The 15,705-nt window shown below is 39.2% G+C and overlaps 2 protein-coding genes across 2 annotated transcripts in view; one reads left to right on the top strand and one right to left on the bottom strand.

Moving 5' to 3' along the window:
* The first annotated feature begins 8 nt into the window (after positions 1-8).
* The window catches only part of LOC148729892 (uncharacterized), a 116,661-nt gene continuing 100,964 nt past the window's right edge, over positions 9-15,705 (top strand). The window contains exon 1 of the mRNA XM_088761365.1: positions 9-32. The gene's annotated coding sequence lies outside the window, so the exon portion shown is untranslated. The remainder of the gene's footprint in view (positions 33-15,705) is intronic.
* On the bottom strand, positions 1,403-4,878 carry LOC111320134 (E3 ubiquitin-protein ligase TRIM71-like). The gene has a single exon (XM_088761518.1). It carries the CDS (start codon positions 4,388-4,390, stop codon positions 2,951-2,953), a length of 1,440 nt encoding a protein of 479 aa, XP_088617644.1. The 5' UTR covers positions 4,391-4,878; the 3' UTR covers positions 1,403-2,950.

The raw sequence follows: 15,705 nt of genomic DNA, 5'->3' as shown, positions 1-15,705 counted from the left end.
GAGAGATTGAAGGAATCCTTCTACAAAGAAAGGTTTGAAAAATGTAAAAAAAAAAAAATGTAAAATATTCTGAACACAAGATCTACCATTATTGTCTCGCACTTAGAAAACACACTAGCGGTATGTTTTCTGGAGGACTGCTTTAATTCGCCCCTGAAAGCTTGACATCCTTGATTTAAGTCGAAAAGTAACCACTTTCACCGTTTAATTTTTTAGTATTTTTATTCACTTTTGGTATATATTAGTCAAGCTCAATTAACAAATGGTGAATGCCATAGCGTGTACTATTTAAACAATAGAGTGTTTATGTCTCGGAACTATCGGTCTGATAGTTGCCCTGCGGAAATTTGATGTTCTTAAAACAAATATTTCCAATTCAAATTTCCAAGGGGCAACTATCAGACCGATAGTTCCGAGACATAAACACTCTATTGTTTTTATTGTTAACCAGTAAATTTTCTTCCGCGCCTACAGCTTGTCACAAATGTCAATAATTCGCAACCGTACATTGGCTAAATAATACATTATACCTGTCAGAATTGAAAAGTCACTGTTCTTCCGATCTGCCTAACTTCACGCCCGTCAAACTATTCAAAACTTTTCACAGATGAGTACTACCAATCCAGGTATTATCCGCAGACAGGCACTATCCATCCAGGTACTTTCTGCGGGCGGGCACTATGGGCTGATAGTGTCTCTCCACGGATGAACACTATCGCGTCACGTGATCGATTTAAACCAATAAGAACCGGAGAAAATTTAGTGGTGAACTATAGTGAGTTGTGGATGCACGCGGGAGGTTGCTAAGGATGAAAGAAGCTAAGAGTCACACGAGGCTATCGTCTCGTGCGACTCTAGCTACTTGAGCGCTTACCAAACCTCCCAAGTGCATCCATAACTCAATAGTGCTTGCTATGGCGTTCACCATTTGTTTTATAAGATAACATTGATATATTGTAACAAGAGTTCCCTTTTATTTAACAAATCTTACGTGATAAAAAAAAAAAGCGTGCGCGGAAAATAGTCTTAGCGCAGTTGGCCCAAGCTCTCTTTGAGAACCACACAAGGAATACAATTTGCATATAATTATATAAGGATATAGACAAAGTGATAGACAGAGTGATTCCACATAGAAAGCCAGGATTAAAAAAAACTGCTTACCGGGGTAAATCAAGTGAAATCGGTGAAATAATGACACCAGGAGCAAACAAGACACGTATGGAACAAGGTAAGCCATTTTTATTTAATATTTTCACTTTTAACTATCTCTGTGGATATCTTGTAGAAAATCCCATACAAATCCTTATAAATAAGTAAATTGTGTTCCTTGTCTGGTTTTCAAAGAGAGCTTGGGGCGCCTGTGGTCTTAGCATTTACTCAGTATACTTAGTATATAGCAAAGTTTAAAAACAATCACAACAATTTTATTGACATATTTTTACATTTTGATTATTTACAATTTTATATTGCATATTTATATATGAAATAACAAAATTTTACCAAATTAAATATCAAAGAACAGTCTAAATACTCTGCTGGTTTAACTCAGGAATAGGTTCCCAGCTCAGTATGGTCAAAAAATTCGAGCAAATAACTATGGCTGTACAATTGCTTTATCTTAGATGTAACATTACTTGAAGCTGTACCTCTAAACATAATTAATGATCTGCTACAACTGAATTTTGTATTCTTGTCATCGTGTTAGACTTGATATGAAACAAAAGTTTTAAAACTTGTGTAATTATTGACCTAAAAGAGCTTATTGACTTGGCTGACCGACAGATCACACTTTAACTCCCAGAAGTGATTAACCTGTAACTTCTTCCCATGATATCCATACATTATCCAGCAAACAGGTAATGAGAATACTAAAACTTATCAGGTAGAAGTTCTTATCTTGATCTAACTCCAAATTCTCGTACCTAATTCACAAAGAAATGTGTAGCAGCCAGAGGGGAGAATTGACTAATCAGATCTTTGGGAGTTGAAGGGTTCTAATGCGCAATCTCTGAAATTTGTGATGTGATTGGTTGTTTTGTAGTTCAAAATATTCTTACTGAGAACATACATCACTTGTCCAGAGTAGTTTCATGTTTAAAAGTTGCATAAAATTAATTCAAATCTTTTAAGGCGCACTGATGTTAGTCTATTCGAATATCTGAATGCAATGGTTACTAAATTCAGACACAAGTATTCGACCATCGCTGAGCACTGCAGCAGAGAAAGGAGCATTAAATTCTCCTTTTTTGTCTCCTCTTGATCCAAATTTTGTTATAAACTTTCCACTAAGATCAAATACCTGAACTCTGTGATTCAGTGAATCACAGACCATCAGGTGTCCTGCCTTGTTAACTGATAAATACTGAGGGTAATTGAACTCCCCATCTCCATTCCCCTCCTTTCCAAATTTGTACAAAAAACTACTATTTCTATCAAACACTTTGATACAATGTTCATCTGAGTCTGACACTATGAGATATTTTTCATACTGTATGCAGTGAACGGGATAGGTTAAAGAACCCTCACCCTCGAACCTATTTAAATAATGGCCTTTAGGAGAAAACGTCTTGATTAATTTGTTCTTTGAATCAGCAATAATTATATTTCCATCGTTCTCTACAGATAAGCCGTGAGGATTAAACAGCTGGTGATCAAGATTTCCTTTACCACCAAACTGGCTAAGGTACTCACCCTGCTCACTGAACAACTGAACACGGTGGTTACCGCTGTCCACCACTATAATGTTATTGTTTTTATCAAAAGCTATCCCAGTAGGATAGTTGAACTCACCCTGTTTATCACCTTTACTACCAAAAGATCTTAAGTAAGTTCCATCGCTACTGAATATCTGAACCCTGTAGTTACTCCACTCAGTCACTGCAATTTCATCACGTTCATTCACTGCCACTCCCCAGGGTCTGCTTAACATTCCAGGAGACGAGCCATGTTGTCAAAAAGATAACACGGGTCTGATTTGTCTCGGTGAAACTTCAACCGAGAAAGGACTGCCTCCAGCTTCTTCCCCATTCACTTTGACTACTGCCTGGCATCTTCCGGTTTCTTTGGCAAAATAGCTGACTTTGTAGCTACCATCGTGGTTATCTTTCACTCGCACTTCTGTTGCACAGTCATGGCCTTCCTGATTTTTTATTTCCGCAGTTACTCGGTCACGCTTTTCGTAACATTGTTGTCCTTTGGCATTTTTTGTTGTTACAACAAAGTTCGCTTGAATTCCAATAATCGCTTCAGTGAGTCCTTTTCCTTTAGCAGTCGACTGATCCGCTTTGGACTCAGAGCTAAAAACACGGCCAATTCCTCCATGTATTGTTTGTGCCTTTAAGGCTTCGTTTTCCTCAAAGATTAATTGACGCAGACCTTCGAGGTCACAGTCTAGTTCTTCGCGCTCATCGTCGACTTCTTTCGGGATGATTGTGTTTATTGCCTTATCTAACTCTGCAAGCTCTGCGCTGGTGCTTCGCTTTAAAAGCGTTTCAAATTTTGTGACTGCTGTTTCGATCATTTTGACTTTCTGTTCCATCTCGATCCTTCGTATTCGGAAACGTTCCAGGGATTGTTGCGCCTCATGATCCGCTTCATTAAAGATTTCCTGTTTCTTGGCTTCAATAACAGCGATCATGCTTTCTACAAACTGTTGCGCGCTTCTTTTTACTTTGGCAACGTTTGCTTCGATGTTATGACAACTCTCGTTAAGTTTCAAGATTTTGTTTCTCATCCTTTGTGCTTTTGCTTTGTTGGATTCAATCGTGGACATGACTAGCGATTTCTTTTCATTGGCCGCTTCTTCTAAGAGTACTTTAACATGTCCATCGTGAGCGGTTACAACGCATGAAGAACAAACAGTTTCTTCACATTTGACACAGAAGAATTTCAACTTTTTCTTTTCGTGGCCTTGTCGTGAACAAAATGCTGGTCGCTTCATGACATCTTCAATGTCTTGATCTTCAAAATCTTTCAGTGCAAGAGCTCGGTGATCTTTATTTGCTTTGAATAAGTTATGCACAGTGATACACTCTTCACACCAGAATGTACAGCACTGAAAACAGTAGAAACTTTTCACTCTACTTTTTTCGCAGTTTCTGCACTTGACTCCGATAGAACTGCACTCCCTTATGACCAACACATCTAGTAAACTGTTGATGCGAAAGTTAGTGGGCAGATCTTTAAGGTTTCCACCAGGGACTTGACTCTCCTTGCGACACTCAGGACACGTTATGACATCATGGCGGCCACTGTTTCTTTGAATTCCTACTAAACAGTGAAGGCAGAAGCTGTGTAAACATGGCAGCTGCTTTGGTTCAGTAAATGTGGTCATGCACACCGGACAGGAAACTTCTTCATGAAGATTGTCAAGTAAGGTTTTGATATCCATGTTTAGCGGCTTGAAAGGAAGGATTTTGCTGCACGTATTAAACACCCCTAACAAAACAGTTGTTGTCTTGCGAATGAAATGCTATAAATATTAACGAATCAGATGCGATGCCTAAAGGCGTACTTGACATGCAAGATTTCTGAGAATACTTCTAATTTTATACCGTTTGACCTCGGTAGACAAACATGTTCTCATCAGATGGTGGACAGGTTTAAGGAACATTGGCTGACCTTCAGTGAGTCTCCAGAATGGCCACGACCAATCGCGAAGGTGTTAAATAACAGCGTGATTTTGAGAAAAAACTAGACGCCATCGTAGTGCTAACTCGAAATTTTTCAAATAAATAGGCCATTTTTCATTGAAAATACTAACTAGTCTTCGTAGCCTACGGTTTTGAAGGGGGAGCGCCTGATGAAATACATGTGGTAATTGACAAGCGAGATTTCTGACAATCGTGTAAGTTACCGCGACCTTGATCATTTTGATGCTCACTGTGCAGCTGCAGACAGACATGTTTTCAATCAGATGGCGGACAGGTTTCAGTGGAGGAGTGGCTTCAGTATGGCCTCGGCCAATCGCGAAGCTTAATTGAAAGTGTTTGGGAAGAGCGTGACTTTAAAAAAGAATAGACTCTGTATAACCTTTTTTTTGATAGGTTAACATAATCAGTGGCTTATGCAGCTTAATCTTAAAAGTTTGTTGTAGATAAGTGGAGAAGGTTTGTTTTATCTTGGGCAACACACGCAACAGCTAAACATGTGAACTAGTTGTTCTTATGCCGAGTGAAAGTCACACGCAAGCATATTCTCTCCCCACCCTTCTCAGTGCCTTTTTGCTTTACTAACTCTTTGCCTCCATGCTCCCGCGCTGTACATGTATCTCCATTTGATTTAAATTTAGGTACTGCTTTGTATCACTGTTTTACTATTATTTTATAATTCCACACAGCGCAAGTATTTCATTCATAAACTTTAAAATTATTACTGGACGCTATTTACAGAAGCGTTAACTCTAACCTGGTTGAGGATTTATTCTTTGATCAACAGGCGCAAAATAACTGATCGCGCCCAAAATGAATACATTGGCTAAGTTTCGCTCGAAATAGTTTTGAATGGAAACCGAAATCCTCCTATCGCAGGCTACCTCTTTTTGTTTCTTCTACTCTGAACATTCTGTTCTCCACTTCCTCCACTTTTCAGCTTCGCTGTTCCAGCCAATTTAATTGTCAAAATATTCTTTTCTCGAGAGATAATGAGACAGGGACTTGACTCTTTAGTCACTGGTGAGAAGACCATGGTGGTCCTTATCGATGGATTTTTTCCTATCTCTAGAGAGCTCTTTGGCGATTTTTTAATTTTTTGCTACAAGTCCCTTCACGCATGTTTGTGATTTCGTACCTCAGAGCAAGAGGAAAACGGAATTGTAACCTTAAGCAGCATAAAACTGCTTGTCATGGATTTCATCTGTTTCTTTTTCAGTTTTGTCACTTTTGTTTTGTGTAAAGCGGACTTTCCTTTTAGAATACAGAGCAAAAAAACTTGCGAACCAATACTACAATCGATAATCCCGGTATAATTAGCAACAATGTACAAAATTTTTTCCTCAACAGAGGCCATGAAGAAGAACAATACTCATAGTTTGTAAAACTTCTTTTCTTAGAATAAAAAGTCATAATTCTATTTTTTCTGTGACAAAAGTTTTTCACTAAAAGTGGACTATTAATCAGGTCAATGAATTTACCACAACTTTTTGCTTTGAACATATATAACAGCCTCAACTGGTGTTCCGTGTAACATCTTTTCTAGGTGGTGTAGAATGGCTGTTGGGGCAGCATTTGGAGGTGGTTTGAGGTAGGCAAGTTTTGTTGAAAAATGTAGTGTCATCAAGTCTTTAACTGTATTGGAACAGACTAAAATATGCAAGAAGAGTTTACACCGAAAGTAGGCAGATCCAACGTATCTAAACCGTCCTTGGGCTTAGCAGCCAAGCCTGCAATATCCATGGATACCCGGATATAACAAAAAGAAAATGAACTGACTGTAGTACTCAACATGGTACAGACAATAGAACGTAGTGTTAGAAAAGTTTTTTTTTTTATTTTTGCCTTGACAAACATTGTGGGTCATTTACTCTTTCCCCTCTAAGAGTGACTAACATCTAATATCTCCTTACACTGTCCCCCCTGAATCACACATTGAGGTCAGGAGAATAAAGGAAATGATCACCAACTAAACAAGCTCTTGATTTTTAAACAAATTCTCCTTGTTTGCACCCGAAGAAATGTATAAAGAACAGTATGGAGAATAAGCATACTGATATTAGGGTGCAAAGGTTTAAGAGAAGCCGCCAGAACATTTCGAGATTCGAAAATCAGTGACGAAAAATCGAATTTTTGTTATTTTGCCAAAACATCCCTTTCTGTGTACTAGTTTCGAAAAAAATATTTTAAAGTTCCAGCGATTTTTTTGTACGGCTGAAATTTTAAAAAGTTTGAAAACTCGTTAAAAAAGCCGTTTTCGCCTTGCCTAAATGGTCAAATCGTCACGCAACTTTAGGAAGATGTTGGCAGCGCTAAGCAAGTCTATTCACCGTCAAACTTTGCACAATAATTACAATATCCCTGCAAAATAAAAGAATATAAAAATTTTTCTGTAGTTCTCTTTGGTATGATTTTTATCGCCGTTTTTATAGAGGCGTACTTTGAACGATGTTTTGGGAGAAAAAATGAAGACTAACTTTGACCGGTTTAAACGACACCTGGTACCTAAAAATTTCGACATTATAACCATACCAGACGAAAGCTCATTTATCAAAATATACACCTGGAAAATTTGGCCTTTGGAAATTAAGTCTTGTCTCGGTAGTTAAATAAAACGTGATGCCACCCAAGCGCCATGTAAGCGTGCAGAATTCGATGTTCATTTCAAACTAATTATAAAGTCAGTTTTTCGAAAATACACAGAAAAAAATAAATGACCATTGAAAGTAGTCAGTATCGTTGTTTCTTTTGTGCAGCTGTGAATGTTAACTAAAGTCGTTTTTAATTTTTCTTAATCACGCGTTAAGTGCCAGCATGTCTCTTAACGCGACTCAGTGAAGCGGTATGACGAACTTAAAAACATTCCGAAACATTTCTTGACAAAAACATCGCTTCTTATACTTGAAGAAATGATCTGTTGAGTTTATACTGCATATCCAAAAGTAAATTTCAACGTATTCCTAAAACTTAAACTTAGTAAAAGAGAAGTATTTTAGGTTTGGTGACTTATATATGACCGAAAACGTAGATAACATTTGAAAATTCTCGTAAGTTCATCCATAGCGTGACCATTTTGCGTACGTGACCTGATCCTTATGCAAATTGGGTAACCAGTAAATTTGACCACTTAGTTAGGTTAAGCCTTTTTCAGCATTTTTGCTCACTTGGTCAAACTCTTATTAAAAATATTTTGTGCTACACTGAAAAATCCGCTAAGGAAAGTGCACTGGAAACACGACTGAGAATTTCCCTGGGAAGAGCAATTTGAGATGGGCCGCAAGTGGTCAAATTTAACAGCTGCCAAAACACAGTTGCATATAGTTTTAGAAAAGCAAACTAAAACATAACCGAACGTGCAAATGACTAGCACCTTACGGCACTGTTAAAGCAAATACATACCCGTTTTAGTGTAAAAAAATATGTGGCCTTGGTCGACGCCGTGCAACATACTTTGTGTTTTTTTTTTTTTGTTCAATTACCCTCTTGTCCTAATTAATTTGAAATAGCCAAAACAGAAACTCCTAAACCACCTAAAATGCCAAAATTGCTGATTAAAATTTACTTATCTAAATAATTTATCATCGATTAGGCGTTCTGTTCAGCCACTACAGCCCTAGGTATTAACAACAAGCAAACGAGGTAAACGATCAGAATTAATATGGGATACTGGCGGATCTGGCATGTGCACTGGGAAACAGCTTCACCAAGCAAGGTAAGGTATGGTGCTTTTCGTCGAATGGCAAGTACAGGAACGTTCAGCTCCAAGTTCTGGCAAATACTCTGCAGCATGCCAAGCTTTAGCTTCTTCAACGTGTCGTTTCTCATTATGGTACAAATATCGAACTGATCGAACAATGCAGTAAATGGCTTGAACCCGGGGGTAACATGCGAAAGTGTAGTGTGATCGTCCGGGTGAGTGTAGTCCTGATTGAGAAGGACTGTTGTCGGTGGTAGTGACTGACGTTTCGACAACCGGTGCGGAAGTCATCAGAGTCAAGTGAATAGTTTTTGTCAGTAGAATGTTCTTATTTCAGTTCGTGTAAAATGATTGGTCAGTTTTTCCGTCTTGTTATTGACTGTAAGACTCAAGTGGCGTAAGTCGGTCGTGATTGGTCTGTTTCGATCCGTCGGTAAAGTTAGGTCGTTCTGTAGGTTAAGCATTGACCACTTTCAACGGCTTCATACAAACGACTTATTCACAACATAAACATTACAAACGAAGCGAACAGAACGACCTAACTTTACACTCACCCGGACGATCACACTACACTTGCACATGATCGAGCAATATTGGGTGCTGAAGAGATATGGTTTCTAGGGCCAAATTCCTTGCCATCGTGAAGTTTGTTTTCTCTTCGCTGGTCTGAACATCGCAATCATCCGGTCATGGTTGTTTCCGAACCTTAGGAGCAAGGCGGGAGAAGTAGGAGGAGATCTGCGGTGGGCTCAACGTTGAAAATTCGAGCACCGTCAGGTACTCGGGTACGTCTCATCTCTCTTGCAACTACTCCCCCGTCTAATTTTCTACCTGACGTTTGGCCAATATTGAATTTGGCATTAAGGTATACCCTCTGCTTCTCACTAAGCCTGTAGGCCTTTTTAGTTGACTTAAGAGCCCAGCCTTCCTTATTACAGCAATCAGTTCGACGTTCACGTCCTGGAACTGGTTGCAGAGTTGGTATAGTCCCCACACCTTCTTCCAATGCAGATTAATATGCGATTTTGGCCAGGTCTAGCAAAGATCTCTTATCTAAAGACCTTGTGCATTTTTCTGAGGTCAGGTGTTTCTCTAAGGCAGAATACCTTTGAAAAACTCTCACGCACCCGTCTTGAGGGCAGGCAAATGCTGCTGTTTCATCACCAGCAATCACTTTATGCGTTTTAGAGACTTCAGGCTTCTCTGTAGTCTCCGACTGCGTCTGCGTGGGGTGTTTTTTGCTGAGTGATTTAAAACCACCTGCGGAAAATGTTGACCCCATCCAGCGATAACTACACTCTGAAAATGGAAGGATGCTATGGTCCTCAAAAGATTCCATAAAGAAGATGTTGTTGTGGTAATTTTTTATGCGATTTTGCAAAGAAAATTCGGTACAACATAGACCATGCATGTAAAAAAGATATTGCTATGTTAATTGTAAATTCACTAAATTAGACTGGCTAACGGATCTGACCCACGGGGAAAAAAAAGAAGCCGTAAGCGGGAAGGAAGCGATCAATTAAGAAACACATGATCGGCAAGAGAAAGAAAAATCGATGGATGCACGGTCAGACGGTCGGGTGGACACACCCACGGACACGGTTGTGGTCGAGTATGGACGGGGGACTTGTGCGCGGACAGGGGGCAATGGAGACTGCAACATATCAAAAATACGCTACTTGTCAACACTGTATGTAGCTCACTAGTACTTACCGGAAGATTGCTTCCTTAATCTGATATCTTTCCCACTCCCGATTTCATGGGCACGCCAAGCTGTAATGCTTTCGGGGTTGAACTTAAAATTGTTGAGCTTGCTGATACCGGGAATCTTCCTTGCCTCTTCAATGACGAAATCCTCCATGCTGTCAATTGCAACTACTCTCACTCCTTCGATGGCTTCGTGGGAAAGAAGAGCTTCTTGGAATTGACTTCCTTACACACGGCGTTGCCTTCGTTTATGTAGACCCTTAAGTGGCCTTTACATTTTGCCGTAAGTCTGTCTGCGGCACCTTTACCTCCCTGCGGGTCAGAAAAGTCAATTCCTATAACCTGGACACCAGTAGCTAGATTCTGCAATGGCTGGACACGCTAGGATCGTACATAATAAATGATAGCAACCGGCGTTTTCCTGCCTGAAATATGCCTTCGTTACTTCCCCGTGTTGCAGCTTTAGGGTGTTCAGAACATCCTGCATGATAGCCACCACTTCAGGACTTCTTTGACTGCACGCGCGACTGGATTACATGGATGAATCCTTGCCATTCAAGAAGGCCATTTACGCGACGATAGATTTTCACACAAATAATTCTCGGAAAATTCTTTAAAAAATGTGATGATAGTTTCCTCGACAGACTTTTATATTGTTCTTTCATCCAAGATTATTAAAGCAGAAATAAAATAATTTGAGGCCATTCTTTGTTCACCCGAACATGTTAAGCGTCACGGCCTAGGTCACGCACAGGTCAATAAACTAGATAAATTGCATACGTTGTCTACACCATGAATGCTGTGAATGATCCAAATAGCTTTCTTTTTCTCCATTTAAGCACGAAGATTTTTAGTATATTTGGTAAGAAGCAACTCAACACATCATTAATTTAGTGTAAGTAGCGGCGTTTTGGCCAACACTGTGATTGTTTTCGAAATGTTCTGAAGTTTGTAAATCCCATCAGCCGTATTAACATGTGTTAAGAGACACGCTGGCACTTAAAACGTAGTTAAGAAAGACTAAAAGATTAAAAACTGCTTTGCTTTACATTCACAGCTTCACAGAAGAAACATAACGATGCTGACGTAATTTGATTTTTTTCTGTGTATTTTCGACAAACTGACTCTATAATTAGCTTGAAATGAACATCGAATTCTGCACGGTCACATGGCACTTGAGTGGCATCACGTTTTATTTAACTACCAAGACAAGACTTAATTTCCAACGGCCAAACTCTCCAGGTGCATAGTTTGATAAATTAGCTCTCGTCTGATATGGTTTTAATGTCGAAATTTTAGGTACCAGGTGTCGTTTAAACCGGTAAAACTTAGCCTGCATTTTGTCTCCTAAAAAGGTGTGCAAAATACACCTTTATAAAAACGGTGATAAAACCCATACCAAAGAGAATTACAAGAAAATTTTTATATGCTTTTACTGTGCAATGATATTATAGTTACTGTGCAAAGTTTGATGGTGAATGGACTTGTTTGGCGCTGCCAACATTTTTCTAAAGTTGCGTGACGATTTGACCGTTTAGGCAAGGCGAAAACGGCTTTTTAAACGAATTTTCAAACTTTTTAAATTTCAGCCGGAAAGAAAATCGCTGGAACTTTAAAATATTTTTTTCGAAACTAGTTCACAGAAAGGGATGTTTTGGCAAAATAAAAAAAAAAATTCGATTTTTCGTCACTGATTTTCGATTCTCGAAATATTCTGGCGGCCTCTCTTAAATCGTTCCTGACTGAATGTTGCTGAGTGAATCAAACATTGGCTTCATCACTTATCTTTATTCTGTTCTGACTATCCAGTGCAAAGTATAAGTTGGACTGCAGTTTTATAACAGCGCTGAATAAATTTAATTTGCACTCTTCTAACTTTCTGAACCTTTAGTTTGCCCCTTGGAATTACAAACTTTCACAGGCTGGAAATTCAAATCTACCAGAGGAATACGATCTGAACAGAAAGCAACATAAGGAATGCAATGTTGAAATAGAGTAAGTGATGTTCTATTCTTACCCTAATTTAATCCACAATGATTTTTATTTTTACTTTTTATTTGCTTTATTCTGTTCAAGTTAGTAATGGGTGGCCTTTGTCCACTATTTATTCCACAGATTTTTTTCTTTCATTTGCAAAACCTAACATTGTGACAAGTTTAGTTTTGAGGGAGGCGGTGTGGCAGAGTGGTGCTCAGGGCCCTGGACTTGTATTCTGGTGGTCCTGGGTTCAAGTCCTCCTCCCTGCTAATTATAATAAATGAGGTTAATTATTATCATGTAATAAAAAAATAATAATATATAAGATTAATTATTATTATCTAATTATTTATTATTTATTCTCAGTTGCCCAGAGTTCAATCAGATCATGGGAGTTAGAGGATAAATCTTAATTTTACTTTTTTTTTCCTCAAGAAGGAATCAATAAAAAGATTAACATTGTCATTCACATACTGATATTAATATGTTGCATTTTTTTTAAAGTTTCTTTTCATTGAATTTTACTATTGCAGTACTCTCTGGAAAGTTTCTGTAAATTGCGAAAGACTGAGTGAAAATTTGAACCTCAACAAGGTAGACTAACTTAGTAATGTCATTATAGTCCTATTGGCAGCATAGAATTTCTTTTAGTTTCAACAACTCTCCTTTGAACATGTTGAATTATTGTTGCATACTTTTCTGGAAAATGTTCTAGATGGCAGAGATACAGAGATACTCCTCCAAGAAATCCAGCTCCAAAATAGAAGAAAAAAGATTAATTTTAATTCATGTTGTTTTAACAACATGAATGAAAGCCCTAGTCAAGATGAACATGCACTTAGGGTCTTTAGTGACTGAGGAGAATGTATTACAATAATTGCTAATACTTTCGGAAATGGTTATACAATCTAGTCTTCTCGGATAAAGACGATAAACCGTAGGCTCTGTCTTCAGCGGCATCTTCTCTGTGCTGGTTAGTTTGGGACATTAGAGAACCCACATACTTCTCGCAAAGAGTAGGGGAGGTAACTCCTAGAGTTGTGTTCAGGCCTTGTTACACAGGCACCCCATTCAAACCAGGTGGAATGTTAGACAGGGCCAGCCTGTCTGATTTACGCAAATAAACGAACAAACGAATGAAATCTTTAAATTTTAGGTCAGCATATGGACAGCTCTATTTATGGGTGTGCCCCACCTCCATGGAGCAGCTCCCTCAGTTGTGTAATGACTTTACAACCAGGATTGAAGTTCCTCACACCACCAACATCAAGGTATGTACATGTTTTTTTCGTTACGTTACAATTGGCCCTTTTTTAACCTTTTTACCCCTTAGAGTGACTAACATCTTATTTCTCCTTACAATATCACTGTCCCCCCATGAATCACACAGTAAGGTCAGAAGAATAAAGGAAGTGATCACCAACTAGTGAAGCTCTTGATTGTTAAACAGATCTCCTCGTCAGGACCTTGGGAAACGTACAAAGAACAATATGCTGATGTTAAGGTGCAAAGGCTAAGAATACAACTTAGTGTATAGTTAGCCCCATCCTCCCCCCCTTCTCCAAAGATGAATTGAATTCGGATGATTCGCGCTAAAAGGGAAGGTAAAAAAAAGGTACAATATTACACGTTTTAAGCGGGCTGTACATGAAATCCCAAAAGGAACTTGACAAATATCCAGCCATCTTGATCACATGCTTGGTAATCAATACAAAAAAATAGGGAGCCAATAGCGGTGCTTAACTGCAGAACTTGAAGTCCCATCTCTGATGAATTTAACTTTTTAGGCCTCAGGGTTAAAAATAGAAGAGTTTTGTCACTGTTAGATTATTCAGCATGGACAATTTGTTATCAAATAGGTTTGGTTTTACTCTGATCTTGTATTCATGTGGTTTCATTTCTCTTTTATTCCCAGCCGTGTCATGATTGCATGGCTGTGGAATACAAGTGCTGTTACATTAGTGTTGTGGATGTGGAAGGGTACGTTAATGCTAAAATCTTTTGTTTCGTATTCATTTTAATAAAGAACAATGTTATTTGTTGCTCACAAACGCGGAGGATTAACCAAGAACATCCGAGTCCCGCTCAAGGAATCGAATTCTAGATCTTAGAAATCGAAATCCTTAGATTTCGCGTTTCTTTGACCATTCGAGCTCGAAACCCGAAGATCAGGGAGACCTCGTGAAATCCGAAGTTCTGGAACTCGATTCCTTTTGAAATCCGAAGATCTGGGACTCGATTCCTTTCTAAATCCAAAGATCTGGAATTCGATACCCCGTGACATCTTGGGATCTGGGATTCGATTCTTCGTGAAATCCGGAGAGAGTAGATGTATTGATGTCACCTTCTTCTCCTATCTTCTTCATGCCATGTGGCACGTAAGGCCTCAACACAGTCCCGCCAACCAGCTCTGTCAGCCGCTGCGATTTGTACCTCACTCCGGCTCTTCTATCCAGCTTTTTCCCTTTCTTTCTCTGCTGTCTTCCTTCATGTTGTCTTTGGTCTGCCCTGTTTTCGCCGTCCTCCTGGGGTCCAGGTCAATGCAGTTCTGCAGTCATTATTTGGTTCTTTCCTCATGATTTGGCCGATGTATTGATGTATTTACTAATATTTTTTGTTTGTTAGTTGCGTTCTTCTAGGTGTCAGGGTTCTGGTCTCGTTGAGGGAATGTAGTAGAGGGAGCAGTGTATTAACTTTATGGGCAGAGGTTGGAAAACGTGAGTGTACAGCTGTCTTGGTTTTCATTGGTTTGTTTGTTTATTTAGTTTCGTTTTCACAAAACAGTCGGAAGCGCGGGTAGACGCAAGTGACCAGATTTGTAAATGCAGCACCAAAGTTAGCGAAAGGGAAATGTGAGCTTTGGGGAGATCGAAGAACGAGAAAACTTCTGAATGCTGAGCCAATAAGAAATCAAAGTAAAAGCAGACAAACCACCTAAAGCGCGGAAAAATGCGGGCGAACAAGTCGTGATTGGTTTTAGTTTTGCATCCGATTGGTTGAGTAGTGCGAATTTTTTGTACCAATCACAGAGAAGAGTAAAGCAAAATTAATGCAATCCTGGATTACTTATGACACAATTGAAAACTGCTTTATCACTTAAACCTTCTTGTTCTTACTAAACTACAACCATGTTCTCTGTGATTCTCATTAAGGTTTGGCCCATCACGACCTTTTTTAACCAGCAAGTGAACATGGGCTCGAAGATGCTTGGGAACGAACACAGCACCAAGTGGCCTGCCAAGAGCATTCTAATGCAGGAAGATAGATCTTGATTGTCAGCTGCTGAAGGAAAAGGACTCTCCGAAGCGATCGTTGGAATTGAAGCAAACTTTGTGGTAACAACAAAAAATGCCAAAGGACAACAATGTTACGAAAAGCGTGACCGAGTAACTGTGCAAACAAAAAGCCAGCAAGGCCATGACTGCACGGAAGAAGTGCAAGTGAAAGATGGAAGCTACAAAGTCAGCTATTTCGCCAAAGAAACCGGAAGATGCCAGGCAGTAATCAAAGTGAACAAAGAAGAAGCTCAAGGTAGTCCTTTCCCGGTTCAAGTTTCACCCAGACAATTCAGACCCGTGTTATCTTTTGGACAACAAGGTTCGTGTCCTGGAATGTTAAGGAATCCCTGGGGGTTGGCAGTGAATGAACGTAATGAAATTGCAGTGACTGAGGTGA

Source organism: Stylophora pistillata, chromosome 5, assembly GCF_964205215.1.
Source record: "Stylophora pistillata chromosome 5, jaStyPist1.2, whole genome shotgun sequence".
NCBI lineage: Eukaryota > Metazoa > Cnidaria > Anthozoa > Scleractinia > Pocilloporidae > Stylophora > Stylophora pistillata.
The sequence above is the reverse complement of the archived record's forward strand: the minus strand, read 5'-3'. Positions and strand labels throughout refer to the sequence as shown.